The sequence below is a fragment of the Thamnophis sirtalis genome, unplaced genomic scaffold (genome assembly GCF_051295495.1).
Source record: "Thamnophis sirtalis isolate CommonGarterSnake01/CBP01778 unplaced genomic scaffold, rThaSir2_p1.2 scaffold_14, whole genome shotgun sequence".
NCBI lineage: Eukaryota > Metazoa > Chordata > Lepidosauria > Squamata > Natricidae > Thamnophis > Thamnophis sirtalis.
This window is the reverse complement of record NW_028261394.1, coordinates 26,915,834-26,930,980: the sequence shown is the minus strand read 5'-3', so window position 1 is coordinate 26,930,980 and position 15,147 is coordinate 26,915,834. Positions and strand designations below refer to the sequence as shown.

General features: G+C 44.1%; 1 protein-coding gene across 1 annotated transcript in view; it reads right to left on the bottom strand.

Moving 5' to 3' along the window:
* LOC106546893 (adhesion G protein-coupled receptor G1-like) overlaps positions 1-15,147 on the bottom strand; it is a 45,021-nt gene that overhangs the window by 23,681 nt on the left and 6,193 nt on the right. The window contains exons 2-3 of the mRNA XM_087729331.1: positions 3,229-3,384; positions 836-962 (exon numbers count right to left, since the gene is read on the bottom strand). Of these exons, the coding sequence (XP_087585457.1) occupies positions 836-962; positions 3,229-3,322 (221 nt within the window). The 5' untranslated portion in view covers positions 3,323-3,384. The remainder of the gene's footprint in view (positions 1-835; positions 963-3,228; positions 3,385-15,147) is intronic.

The window sequence follows — 15,147 nt, the reverse complement described above, 5'->3', positions numbered from 1 at the left end:
GCTTTCATGCCTAAGGCAAGACTACAATTCACATCTCCTGGTGATTGGCCCAAAGTCACCCAACTGGCTTTCATGCCTATGGCAGGGCTAGAACTTACCATCCTGTTTTGTAGCCTGGTGCTTTCACCACTAGACCAAACTGGCTCTTTACAAACTTCACACCTCTGTGAAGCAAAGCCAAGCGAGGTGGAAGTGGCTAAGCCTGCTATGAAAAGGAAGGAGGTTTGTGGTAGGCCTCCAGGATCTTTTCTACAGTGGCAAGATGATTCTCTGTCATCTTTCTTAATATTAACAACTTAATGACAGGTGGGGACCAAAGGTGGACATCTGAGGACAGAAGAACAGCCACAGCACAAGAGAAGCAAGGACTCTGCAAAGCCGGAGCTGCAAAGGCTGCAACAATGGTGCCCACATGCCCACCAGACATGTGGCAGAACATTTTGTGCTTGTACAGGCCTCACCGGTCACATGTGGACACCTCATGGACACCTATTAGATGTTAAGGTCCTCTTCGAACATGATGGAGAAACATCACCAACTTAACTTAACATTAACTTGTTTAATATTTCTTAAACTTGGAAAGCTTTAAGAAGAGGGGACTTCAATTCCCAGCTGGATGGGGAATTCTGGGAATTGAAGTCCACTCTTCTTTGAGGTTGCTGGGATTGAGAATCCCTGCGTTAGAGACTCAACTAAGTTCCAACTTAGGGAATGTGGATTGCAGTGATGAAACAGTTAAAAAGCAAGCAAATTCTGTTTTGGAGCTGTGGGGAATCAAAGGCCCAGCTCTCTTTTCTTCACTAGTACAGACAGCCATTAGCCCACGTATACTCACAAAAAGGGGTCCTCATGTATGACAATCCTACCACGCGAAGGCTTTTCTAATCTTGTCAGTTTTGTTGCTATTCTTTCAATTTCATCTTCCACGTCACTTGTGCCATCTGGATTTCCTCTGCCCCACACTGTTGGATAACATAATAGAAAAGCACCTTGATCACCAAAAGAATAGAGTAGAGTAGAGTAGAGTAGAGTAGAGTAGAGTAGAGTAGAGTAGAGTAGAGTAGAGTAGAGTAGAGTAGAGTAGAGTAGAGTAAGAATGAAATGGAGTGGAGTGGAATAGTATCAGAATAGAATAATGGAATGGAATGGAATGGGACAGAATAGAATAGAATTCTTTATTGGTCAACCTTCTGCGACGGTTGCGAGAGGTGGGAGTGGGAGGCACCGTCCTTCGGTGGTTCTCCTCCTACCTCTCGGACAGGTCGCAGTTGGTGTTGGTCAGAGGGCAGAGGTCGACCCCAAGGCCCCTCAATTATGGGGTGCCGCAGGATTTGGTCCTGTCCCCCCTCCTATTTAACATCTACATGAAGCCGCTGGGTGAGATCATACGCCGGCACGGGATTAAGTACCACTAATATGCAGACGATACGCAGTTGTATCTGTCCGCCCCGTGCCAACTCAGCGAAGCAGTAGAAGTGATGTGCCAGTGCCTGAAGGCTGTTAGGGTCTGGATGGGAGTTAACAAGTTGGCACTCAATCCAGACAAGACCGAGTGGCTTCTGATGTTCCCTCCCAAAGATTGGCCAAATATTCCATCTCTCAGGCTGGGGGGTGAAATTATACGCCCCCTCAGAGAGGGTCCGCAATTTGGGAGTCCTCCTGGATCCCCAGCTGACTTTAGAACACCATTTGTCGGCTGTGACCAGGGGGACCTTTGCCCAGGTTCGCCTGGTGCACCAATTGCGACCCTACCTGGATCAGGAGGCCCTTCAGACAGTCACTCACGCCCTTGTGACCTCAAGACTGGATTACTGTAATGCGCTCTACATGGGGCTGCCCTTGAAGAGTGTTCAAAGACTTCAGTTAGTCCAGAATGCGGCCGCGCGAGCGATTGTGGGTGCACCCAGGTACACCCATGTCACACCTATCCTCCACGAGCTGCACTGGCTACCCATTAGTCTCCGGACCCGCTTCAAGGTGCTGGTCGTCACCTATGAAGCTCTCCATGGCATCGGACCTGGGTACCTGAGAGACTACCTCCTGCAGATTACCTCCCATAGACCGATTAGATCTCACAGGTTAAGTCTCCTCCGGATTCCATCTGCCAGCCAATGTCGGCTGGCGACTCCCCGGGGGAGAGCCTTTTCTGTTGCAGCTCCAGCCCTTTGGAACGACCTCCCCATTGAGATCCGGACCCTTACCACCCTCCCGGCCTTCCGCAAAGCCACCAAGTCCTGGCTGCTCCAGCAGGCCGGTGGGGGGAGGGGGGCTTGTGAAATATCCAGCCCCACGGTAACTGTGAATGTTGCGTATTTTAAGGTGTTGTCTTGTTTATTTATCCCCTTCCCTTGTTTATTGTAAGCCACCCGGAGTCCTTCGGGAGTGGGCGGCATACAAGATCAATAAACTCAACTCAACTCAAGTGTGATTGGACACACAAGGAATTTGTGTTTGGTGCCTCTGCTCTCAGTGTACATAAAGAAAAAATAGAATAGAATACATTCATCAAGAATCATAAGATACAACAGTTAGTGATAGTCATGGATACTAAATAAGCGATCAACATAAATCATACTAGGATGCTAAGTAAACAATATAAATCATAAGATACAAGCAACAAAGTTATAGGAAGAAGATAAGGAGATAGGGAATAGGGAAGATGGGGCTAATGATGGTAATACTAACTTTCCTGATAGTTTGACAGTGTTGTGGGAATTATTTGTTTAGCAAAGTAATAGCATGGGGAGAAAAACTGTCCCTGTGTCTAGTGCAGTGGTGGGATACGACCGGTACACCCCGGTACAGGTGTACCGGTTCCTTCTGGAAGCACCAGATACAGTTCCTGTATGGTGTTCCGGAGGGGCCGCCTGCCCGCCGTTCTTTCCTGTGTTTGAGCCAATCGGGGCTTCCGCGCATGCGCACGGAGCATATGGCGCTTGCATGACACTCCACCAAGTAGCTGGAATGTTGTGGGCACTAAGTACACATGCCCGTGCTGCACACGTGCATGTGGTGGATGCCCGGCCCCGTTGCAGTATATCGTTTGCAACGGGATCCAGAACCCACCACTGGTCTAGTTGTCTTGGTGTGCAGTATTCTATAGTGTCGTTTCCCTCTTTTTGACTTGTGCAGAGTAGAGAAGCCTCTCCTGAGGAGCTTCTAGTGATGGATCTTAGAAAGGAAGGTGAGGTGTTGTGCTCCATAGAAAGGGAGACAGTTTTATATTACCTGGGAGCTGGAGAAGGAGAAGGAGAAGATAAAAAGGCATCCTGGGAGCTCGGGTCTCAATCCAGATGCTGCAGAGGCTTGATGTTGTCATCATGGCCTTACACAAACCAGGTTTCCTTGCAGACCCTCTAATAGCTTGGCTCTCCTTCAACGCTCCTGGAAAAGTGTGCAATTCTGCAAGTTAAAACCTCATCATGTCTTTCAGGAAGGGCACAAATGAGCTGTGAATATAGCCTGGAATTGGTATCTGTTTTTAAAGTGGGCCTCTGATCAATATATAGCACCAACTATATTTAAGGTGCCTTGTGCCCCACCCTGATTTCCATGGAAGAGACAAGAGCAGCACCTCCACTCTACCCCAATTGGAGATACTATAATGGCTTTTAATACATACAAAGAGAGCGGGTCTATATATTTGGATTGGCATCGTTCTATAGTGCAACGGGCAGAATGGTTCAGTGGTTAATTGACTGTGAATTCTGCTCATTCACATCCAGCAAAGTCTTTCAAGGGAGGATTTACAGTCACAGACCTTATCTGGCTTGGAGAGCTGCCAGGCCGAGATCTGCAAAACTTAACAAGGAGTCCCAGAGAGCCACGAACCAATTAAGCGAATTAATTGTCTCCTGCAAACTCCACTCCCCTTTAGCTCCTCTTTTATTTCCTCTGAGAGGGGCCATTCATCGTCCATCTGTGGCCTTACTCCCAAGTCGACCCCTGTTCTTTAGCTGTTCCCTTTTGTCTGTCAATTCTGCGCATGTGCACACTGGGAACAGGCTCCAGCTGTTCGTCTGCCTCACTGATGTCTGACTCTGAAGGCAGCTGATAACTGGCATACGGCTCTGGCCCCTTCTCTGCCTCAGACACAGAGCCCTCGTCTGAGCCTTTCCCAGACTCCGGGACTGGCCCATGTTCTTCCCCAACTTCCTCACTGTCTGAATCTGCTGCCAGCTCCACTGGCTGCTAGCGGGCTACAACAGAAAGCTGACAGCCCAGGTTTGAGACCCAAGTGTAGCAGGATGGAGTGAGTTCTCGTTACTTCCTCCAGCTAGCAGTACAAAAGCATGCAAATGTGAGTAGATAAATAGGTACTAGTTCAGTAACCTTGACAAAGAAACAGATACAAACACAGCCCCATAGATAAGGTGACCAGATTTTCAGATTGGTAAAGAGAGACACCATTGACGGGGGAGGAGGAGGAAGCTAGGCCGCAGCGGTTAGTGCCAGCCTGTGGCCTTGCTAGGGACATCTGGTCACCTTAATTATACATATCCTCTCTCTCTCTATCCATCCATCCGTCTGTCTATCTGCATGCCTATCTGTCTATCTAGTTATGGTATCTCTCTGTCTCTCTCTCTCCTTCTGTCTGTCTATCTGCCTGCCTATCTGTCTATCTAGTTATGGTATCCCTCTCCCCTCTCTCCCTCTCTCTCCCTCTCTCTCTCCGTCCGTCTATCTGCCTGCCTACCTATCTCTCTCTTTCTCTCTATCCATCCGTCTATCTGCCTGCCTACCTATCTCTCTCTCTTTCTCTCTATCCATCCGTCTATCTGCCTGCCTACCTATCTCTCTCTCTTTCTCTCTATCCATCCGTCTATCTGCCTGCCTATCTGTCTATCTAGTTATGGTATCTCTCTCTCTCTCTCTCTCTCTCCCTCTCTCCCTCTCCCTCCCTCATCTCATTATCATCTATCTCAGTGTTTCTCCACCTTGAAGACTTGAAAGTATGTGGACTTCAACTCCCAGAATTCTGAGAGTTGAAGTCCACACACTTTCAAGTCTCCAAGGTGGAGAAACACTGATCTATCTAATTAATATAATTATTTCTCCCTCTCTTTTTCACTCTCTCTCTCTCCCACGCACACCCGCAAATGCATAGGGCAGCCCACCTCACACACAGGTAACACCGGGCGGCTTACGACATTATGATGCACAGCCAAAGCGAATAGAGTCAGGTGCCTGTGATCCCAACCCTCCTTTCCTGAGGGGGGAGGGCCGTGGAACACTGCAAAACTCTTCTTGGTGGCGTCACTCTATGGGGCTTTCACTTTTGCTTGTCCCGCCATCCAACCTTTCCAAAGCCAAGCTTCATCCGATTCTAACCAATCCCAGCACCTCTCGCATCTCTCCTTTGCAAGCGTCACCCTGTGCAAAGGACTGGGATGGGAGCTGGAGTCCGATGCCACTGGCGATCTGGGGCTGCTGTAAGCAGGCGCGGGGCTTTGGGGGAGGGGGGATGCGCAAAGCCCTCTTCCCTAATGCTTCCGGCTCTTCTAAAGAAGAGGGGGGCTTGTGCAGAAAGGAATCTCTCCTCTCCTCCCTGCACGCACCCCACTGATGCCCGCATCAGAGCTTGGGCGGGATTCAGGTGAAGGAAAGGACTTTTCTTTTGCCGGCATCAGAGCTCGGGCGAGCGAAAGCAAGTATTTTAATCAGTGGGCTGCGCGCAGGGACGAATATCTCCTCTCCTCCCTGCACGCATCCCACTGATTAAAGTCCTTCCTCTGGCCCGCCCGATCTCTGCTGCGGGCGAAAGGGAGCTGGGAGGACAGGAGAGATTCCTCCCAGCATGCACCCCACTGAAAGGGTGTGGATGGGCGGGGGAGCGAGCGACAGCTCATGGGCTGGGGAGCGGGACTTTTTGAAAACTGCGCGGGGCGTGGGACAAATTGTACAAAAGCATGCCTGTCACGCTGAAAGCGGGACATCTGGTCACCTTACCTATAGAATTATACATGACTGGACGGGGAAACGTTTACCTTCTATGTGTAGAATTGCCCAAATCACATGTTCTGGTAGGGAGAAGTTCCTGGAGAATGGGCTCCCAGCCTCCAGTACAACTACAAAAGCTCTCATCCCAGTGACCAACCCAGATTGGATCCTGACTCTACCTTCCCATTCTCAGAAGGTCAAAGAAGTGATGACATGACCCTAGGACACTACAGTCTTCATCAATATAGGTAGTCCTCGACTTACAACAGTTCACTTAATAACTATTCAAAGTTACAACGGCATTGAAAAAAAGAAACTTAGGACCATTTTTCACACTCATGCAAAGGTTGTAGCATCCCCCTGGTCATGTGTTCAAAATTTGGATGCTTGGCAATTGCTTCATATTTACGACGGTGTCCAGGGAGAGTCCCCTTTTGCAACCTTCAGCCAAGCAAAATCAATGAGGAAGCCAGATTCGCTTAAAAAATGTGGCAAGGAAGGTCGTAAAATGAGGCAAAACTCACAACAAATTTCTCACTTAGCAACATAAATTTTGCACTCAATTATGATCATAAGTTGAGGACTACTCTAAAAGCAGGATACATATTAATATAAATGAAAATAAAATACAAAGCTCAAAGAATAAAAAGAAAACAGATATGACAAAAAAGTAAAGAGTAAGAAGAAAACCAGAAAAACACGCATATACTAAAGGAAAAGAAAAGAAATATGTGAAGAAAGGACTTTCCCCTTCATCACAAGTAGAAATAATATTAGTAACTTATCACCTTCCAAGAAGCAACGGTTCTTCTTTTTTTAAAAAAAAAATCAAAACAAACACAACACATAAAATCTTCCTTTTTTACATACTGTAGAAAGTGTATCAATTGGTTACAAAAAGACTTTTATGTATCCACAGTCATCAAGCATAATTCATATTAATTCAAGTATTTTAACTCAGATATTTATACATGTTACCATCATCATACCTCCATTTTCATTTGACTATAGTTGTTTAAATGTCTTTCATCATAAAATATACCAAAATTTAATACATAACCACATACTGGCATTTCATTTACTATTTCTAAAATCCTCCAATGATACTAAATCCTTATATCCTATTCTAGCTAAACATCCATAATATTTAATAACAAAGTTTTATATCCTTCTTTCCAAATCACTGTTTAGAATTTACATCTCAGCAACGGTTCTTCTGTGATCTACTTGTCAACTGTATCTCGATGTTATCCTGATTCACTTGTTCACAAAATAAACATGAGGTAAAAATTTCCCCATTTTTTTCTAAGCAAGCAAAATTGAAGGACTCCAGACCCAAACAGACAGTGTTTTTTTTTTAAAAAAGAAAAACCCGCTGACACCAACTTCATGTTTCCTTTCAAAAAGTCAGAGGAGAAAAAGTTATTTCCTCTTTTTTTCTCTGAGCACCCTGATCCAGATGAAGAGCTGAGCTGTCTCAGCAGCGAAAAGAATGGAAAGACTTGACTTAATCATTTTTACTCATCTTTGGGTTATTCCACAATTGCGTCACATTTACTACGAAACGATCGTTCTATAAAGGCTTTCAAGGAAATTGAAAACAAACTGGGTCAGCAAAGTAGAGCAGTGGCAAATTCAGAAGTCGACGGGATTTCAGAAGTAAACAGGTGAAAAGAGATGGAGCACATTAACTGTGTGGTAATTGTTTTACTGACAAATATATAAGCAAAACAGAAGCTTAACGAAATAATGGAGTTGGAAGGGACCTTCTAGCTCAGTGTTTCTCAACCTTGGCAACTTGAAGATGTCTGGACTTCAACTCCCAGAATTCGCTGGCTGGGGAATTCTGGGAGTTGAAGTCCAGACATCTTCAAGTATCCAAGGTTGAGAAACACTGTTCTAGGTCATCTAGTCCAACCTCCCGCCCAAGCAGGAGACCCTACAGCTACACCATTTCAGATAGAGGGCAGTCCAGTCTTTTCTTAAAAACTTCCAGTGATGAAGCTCCCACAACTTCTGTTCCACTGGTTAATTGTTCTCACTGTGAGGAAATTCCTCCTTATTTCCAGATTGAATCTCTCGTTGATCAGTTTCCATCCATTATTCCTTGTCTGGCCTTCGGGTGCTTTGGAAAATAGCTTGAGCCCCTACTCTCTGTGGTAGCCCCAGAGATGGTTTGCTCCCAGTTCAGCCCGGATCGGTAGTAGCGGCAGGACACTCCGCCCACCTGCCCGAACGCACGTGAGTGCCCCGGAACCAGTAGTAAAAAAATTCTATCTGCCACTGGGCAGCCCTTCAAATATTGGAAAGCGAGCCAGTCTCCTTAAAACACACATCTTACATTGTGTTAGAGAACCACCAAGATGGAACATTTCAATCTTGTTGGCTTTGCAGCATGTGTTGACCTTCTTTTTTTTAATTTATTTTATATATATATATATATATATATATATATATATATATATATATATATATATATATATATATATATATATATATATATATATATATATATATATATATATATATATATATATATATATATATATATATATATATATATATATATATATATATATATATATATATATATATATACTTAAAGTCACAACCCCTGGTATGCCCAAGTGTGGGAGGAAGGTCACACTTCCACTCTCTGTCATTAGGCTCGTCACAAGAGTCCATCCAGACAGAAACCCAATATTTTTACTGTTGCCTTTGTTAGTAAAATAAATAAAAACATATATATATATATATATATACACATACATATACATAAAATGTATGTATATATACATATACATAAAATAAATAAAAACATATATATATATATACATACACATACATATATATATATATATATATATATATATATATATATATATATACATACATACATATACATACATACATACATACATACATACATACATACATACATATATCAAAACAAAACACATAAAATCTTCCTTCCTTACATACTGTAGAAAGTGTATCAGTTGGTTACAAAAGGTTTTTGTGCATCTCTTCCACAGTCATCAAACATAATTCATATTGACTCAAGTATTTTAACTCAGATATTTATATGTTACCCTTATACCTCCATTTATATTTGACTATAATTATTTAAATGTCCTTCATCATAAAATATACCAAAATTTAATACATAACCATTTCATTTAATATTTCTAAAATCCTCCAATAACACTGAATCCTTATGTCCTGTTCTAGCTAAACATCCATAATATTTAATAACAGACTTTTCTAATCCTCCTGTGTTGACCTTCTTGAAGTTTATATAACTAGATGTACTTTGATTTTTGTTTGACTTAATTTGAGGATATGTACGTCACTCAGCATTGTCAAGGACCGAAGCAAAATATAAACCCAGGAAGTAACGAATAACAAACATTTCCAGTGTTAAATCAGCAAAATTGGTGTGGGCAGCAAGTTCATTCCTCTTGTTTCTGTGAGGTCCTTGGTGCTCTCTGAGCTTGGCTGTTTCCTTGAAGACATTTGATTACCCAACTAGGTCAAGAAGGCATATGCATAAGTGCACCAGTGTGCCTAACATCCCTGTCCTACTGTCCACATTCATTTCTACCCATTTCCTGTGTTCTTATTCATGTTTATTCTTGTTATCTTGTACATGAGTGACAAACTAAATGAATAAAATAAGATAAACATCTTCTGAAACTATGACCTAGTTGGGTATTGAAATGTCTGCAAGAAAACAGCCAAGCTCAGAGAGCATCAAAAAGCTCACAGTTCAACTCTGAGCTGCAGAAATTCTCTTCTATCGGTTGCTAACACTGATGGTGTTACCTAGTTGGGTAATGAAACATCTACAAGAAAACATGTATACTCAGAGAGCACCAAAGACCCCACGGTTCAACCCTGAGCTACAGATATTCTCTTCTATTGGTACCTGTTGTTTAAAAACAGAACAACAGAGTTGGAAGGGACCTTGGAGGTCTTCTAGTCCAACTCCCCCCAGACCTGCCAACTTCCATTTCTCTGGCTCTTCTGCATCACAGCCACATCTAGCTGGATGCAGGCCAATGTCTCCAAGGGCTGATTGCATCTGATCTATAGGAAACCAAGTCTTAAATATTAATTCCCACTACTGAGAATGCTACTCACTGATTATTTCTGGATTAGCTATCAAAATGGATAGATTGGCACATGTTAAGCCCATGATGGTGAACCTGTGGCATATGGAGCCATATTTGCTGGCATGCCAGCTGTCAGCTCCAGCACGCATGCATGTGCCGGCCAGCTGATTTTTGGCCTTCCAGAGGGCCGGGAGAAGCTATTTTCGCCCTCCCCAGGCTTCAGGAAAGCCTCCAGAGCCTGGGGAGGGGGGTTGTGCATGCATGCATGAGGGGGGGATGTCACATGCACAGGTGGGTGGGAAGATTGAATTGGTGTGGGCACGCATGCGATAGCACGCACCGGACAATTTTGGCACGCCATAAAATAAAGGTTTGCCATCACTGCACTAAGCTACACAAAACCTAGCCAAGGTTAGCCCTGAGCATTATTAGGTTGTGGAAATGCATCTCCCCAAGCATCCAAGAGAGCAGAGCATTGCTATTTAAAGCATGGAAAAAAGAGGAGTCAGATCTGCCACTTTCCCCGTACATGCGATGGCTCCCCTCCATGCATCCCCAGATAGCTCTCCAGATGTCAGCTCAGAGGAAGAGGAGCCAGTCCCAGGCACATCTGGAGGGGAGATAGTCAATGGCTCCAAGCAGCCATCTGGGAGGGATTTAGCAGAGGACAGCAGGACACCTTGAGGTTTGAGGTGGAAAAAGCCTGTCACTACAGCTGATCAGTGATGACAAAGAGGAGCTGCCTTCTACACCTGATCCAAGAACACGGAGGGCAGAGAAAAGGCAGGAGCAGAGAAGGTCAGCCCAACTACTCGTGAGGAAGTAGCCTTGCCCTTCTTGATGGGCTACACCAGAAACTGGCTACTTAGCACAGCAGACAGATGGGAGCCATGCTGGGAACAACATGTTCATTTCCTAGCTGTGTGTTCTCCAGTCGTTGTGATTCTTGTCTTGCTTTGGATTGATAATGTGCCTTGAGGTTGGATTGTGAACTCTGGACTTTTCTTGCCTTGGGAACTCTCATTTTGTGGATTTAGAGCCGGGGTGGAGCAGTGGTTAGAGTGCAGTACTGCAGGCTACTTCAGCTGACTGCTAGCTGCAGTTCAGCAGATCACATCTCACCGGCTCAAGGTTGACTCAGCCTTCTGTGCTTCCGAGGTGGGTAAAATGAGGACCCAGATTGTTGGGGGACAATAGGCTGACTCTGTAAACTGCTTAGAGAGGGCTGGAAAGCACCGCGAAGCAGTATATAAGTCTAAGTGCTATTGCTATTTTCCTTCCTTCCTTCCTTCCTTCCTTCCTTCCTTCCTTCCTTCCTTCCTTCCTTCCTTCCTTCCTTCCCCTCCTTTCCCTTCCTTCCTCTGCACAATGATTAGAATGCAGCATTGCAGGCTAACTCTACCCACTGCCAATAGTTCAAATCTCACCAGGCTCAATTGATTCAGCCTTCCATCCTTCCAAGGTGGGTAAAATGAGGACCCAGATTGTTGGGGGACAATATACTGACTCTGTCAACTGCTTAGAGAGGGCTTTAAAATCACTGTGAGTGGTATGTAAGTGCTATTGCTATTTACCTTCCTTTCTTCTTTCCTTCCTTCCACCCCTCCCCTCCCTTCCCTTCCTTCCTCTGCACAATGATTAGAATGCAGTATTGCAGGCTAACTCTACCCACTGCCAATAGTTCAAATCTCACCAGGCTGAAGGTGGACTCAGCCTTCCGTTCTTCCAAAGTGAGTAAAATGAGGGCCCAGATTGTTGGGGGCAAATAGGCCGACTCTGTAAACCACTTAGAGAAGGCTGTAAAAACAATATGAAGCAGTATATAAGTGCTTTTGCTAGTGCTATTTAATTTTGCCTGGTGGGGTTGGGAAACTTTCAAGTGCCTTGTGGACTCCTTCTAAGGCCATTGCCTTAGGCCATTGCTCTGTGAATTAGCATTGGTCTGCATGTGGCTGGACTTCATTGGGACAATTCCAGGGTTTGGATGAAGGGAATTGCTGGGTAACATTAATAAGCCCACTAAACTATGTTATGTTTGTGTGTGGGCAAGTGGGACAGCAAAGTACAGCACTTGTCAGTTTCAACCACTTCTCTTACCACCATAACGTAAGCGTTGCTTACCCAGAAGATAATCTGTTTCACTTCTTCTGCACCACACATTTTTTCTGCCTGCACAGTCATAGAAAGATCTCTGAGGCTATTTGTAAAATGTAAAACCTTGTTGGGAGTGGCATACGCACCATGCAAGAATCAAGGAGAGAAGCAACCTAGAACTAAGGAGAAATTTCCTGACAGTTAGTACAATTAATCAGTGGAACAGAAATTGCCTCCAGAAGTTGTGAATGCTCCAACACTGGAAGTTTTTAAGAAGATGTTGGATAGCCATTTGTCTGAAGTGGCGTAGGGTTTCCTGCCAAAGCAGGGGGTTCGTCTAGACCAGTGTTTTTCAACCTTTTTTGTGCAAAGGCACACTTTTTTCATGAAAAAAATCACGAGGCACACCACCATTAGAAAATGTTAAAAAAAATTAACTCTGTGCCTATATTGACTATATATAAAGTAATTTTCCCACGGCACACCTTACACTATGTCACGGCACACTAGTGTGCCACGGCACAGTGGTTGAAAAACACTGGTCTAGACCAGTGTTTCTCAACCTTGGCAACTTGAAGATGTCCGGACTTCAACTCCCAGAATTCCCCAGCCAGCGAATGCTGGCTGGGGAATTCTGGGAGTTGAAGTCCGGACATCTTCAAGTTGCCAAGGTTGAGAAACACTGGTCTAGAAGATCTTCAAGCCCCCTTCTAACTCTGTTATTCTATATTCTAATAGAATAGAATGAGCTGGAAGGGAACTTGGAGGTCTTCTAGTCTAACCCCTTGCTAGAGCAGGAGACCTTATACCATTTCAGACAAGTTACTGTCCAATCTCTTCTTAAAAGCCTCCCGTAATGAAGCTCCCACAACCTCTGGTGGCAAACTGTTCCACTGGTTCATTGTCCTCCCGTGTTAGGAAATTTCTCCTCAATTCCAAGTTGCTTCTCTCCTTGATTAATTTCCATTCCATTTCTTGTCCTGCCCTCTGGCGCTATGGAGAATAGGTTGACCCCCTCTTCTTTGTGGCAGCCCCTCAAATACTGGAATACTGCAATCATGTCATCCCTAGTCCTTCTTTTCATTAGACTAGCCAAACCCAAGATAACTCCATTTATAGGTCACTCAGAAGAGATGTAACGAACGGGTTAAAGATTGGGAATAGGGACACACATGTTAAATTGCAATAGTTTTATACCAGCTCAAGAGGGTAAAAGACTTTTAAACTCAGGAGTGGGGAAGACCCTAAGCCTCCTCTCTGGTTTCATTAACGCTTTCATATGCAGAGAAGGCTGAGCGTGGTGGAGGGAGGGTTCGGTTCTCTAGTTTTAATATGGATGATTTCTGCATCCCTGCTTGAGTCTCGCTCTTCCTCCAGAATCTCTGGAAGGGCAATAGCAATAGCAGTTAGACTTATATACTGCTTCATGGGGTTTTCAGCCTCTCTAAGCGGTTTACAGAGTCAGCATATTGCCCCCAACAACAATCCGGGTCCTCATTTTACCCACCTCGGAAGGATGGAAGGCTGAGTCAACCTTGAGCCGGTGAGATTTGAACCCCTGAACTGCAGATAGCAGTCAGCTGAAGTGGCCTGCAGTACTGCACTCTACCCACTGCGCCACCTGGGGCAGAGAGGAAGAGAAACTTGGATTTATTCTGATGCTCTTTTTCAATCAGCTTTGGTTTAATTTATCTCAAGCCTCTATTCCCTACCCCCACCTGGTCTCTTTTATGTTTCTCATTCCTCAACTTTCGCTCTTCTTTTTTTGGTGAACTTAGCTGGACTTCCTTAGTTTCTACATTCACTTTGTGTGAACTCCTTCGGTTTCTTCAATTCCTCTTTCATTCCCCGTTCCCCCAAATGTTTCTTTTCAACACTCTGGTTTCAATGTTCAAAGCCTTTATTGTCATATTGACATGGGGAAGATTTTATGATTGGCTAGAGAAAGCAAGCTAGAAAAAAAAGAAGGGAGAAGATAGAGAACCCAGATGATACACTATTAAATGGAAAAGAGGGGGGGGAGAAGGGGAAAACAGAAATATTAAAAAATATTAAATATAAAAGTATATATTCAATAACGAGACATAAAGGGGAGGAACATAGTAAGGATAGATTAGTGAAGGTAAGGGAATAAGAAATGATATCAAATTATATTTGACTTTACGGAAATACCATCCCAAGGAAACATAAACTGAGATTTGAAAGAGACACCAACAATAGAAAAAGAAAGGGAGAGAGGAGGAGAGAATGAGAGGAAGAGGGGGGGAAGAAGAAAGAGGAAAGGAGAGGAGGATGGAAGTGAGAAAAAGAGAAGGAGAGAGGGTAGGAAGGGGAAGAAGAGGAGGAAAGAAGAAAGTAGAGAAGGGAAGGAGGGAGAAAAGAAAGGGGAAATAAGGTGGAAGGGATGGTAAATAAAGCAACCCAAACTCTTTATTATAACTTATTAAATGAAATAATAAATGTATAAGAATGATAAATGTAAAGAAAAATAACAATTATGTGAATGTATACTTAAAATGGTATGTAAGAGAACAAAAAATAAAATCGCGGGGGGGAGCCTTTATTGTCATTCTACATCCTGTATACAATGAAATTAGCTTTTCTCCTCTCTGGTGTTCTGTCTCTCTTTGCTTTGTTGCCTGCTGTTGAGTGTCTCACAAATTGACCAGCCTGTTCTGACTTAGGCTTCCCCAAATCACAAAGCAGACCCTTTGTCCTGACAAAACTTCTTTTTCTTAAGCTAATATGGATTCCTCTCCTTCACATCCAGCAAAGTCCTGGCAAACAGCCTTTCAAGGGTGAATTTACAACCACAGACCTTGTCAGGCTTGGAGAGCTGCCAGGCCGATATCTTCCAAATGCCAGGCTGTAGCAGCAATTCCTTGGCAAGAGGTCAGGAACAGATCTTCACCCTAATGAATTGAACGAATATTCTCCTGCAAACTCCACTCCCCTGTCACTCCTCTTTTATTTCCTCTGGGAGGGGCCATTCACCATC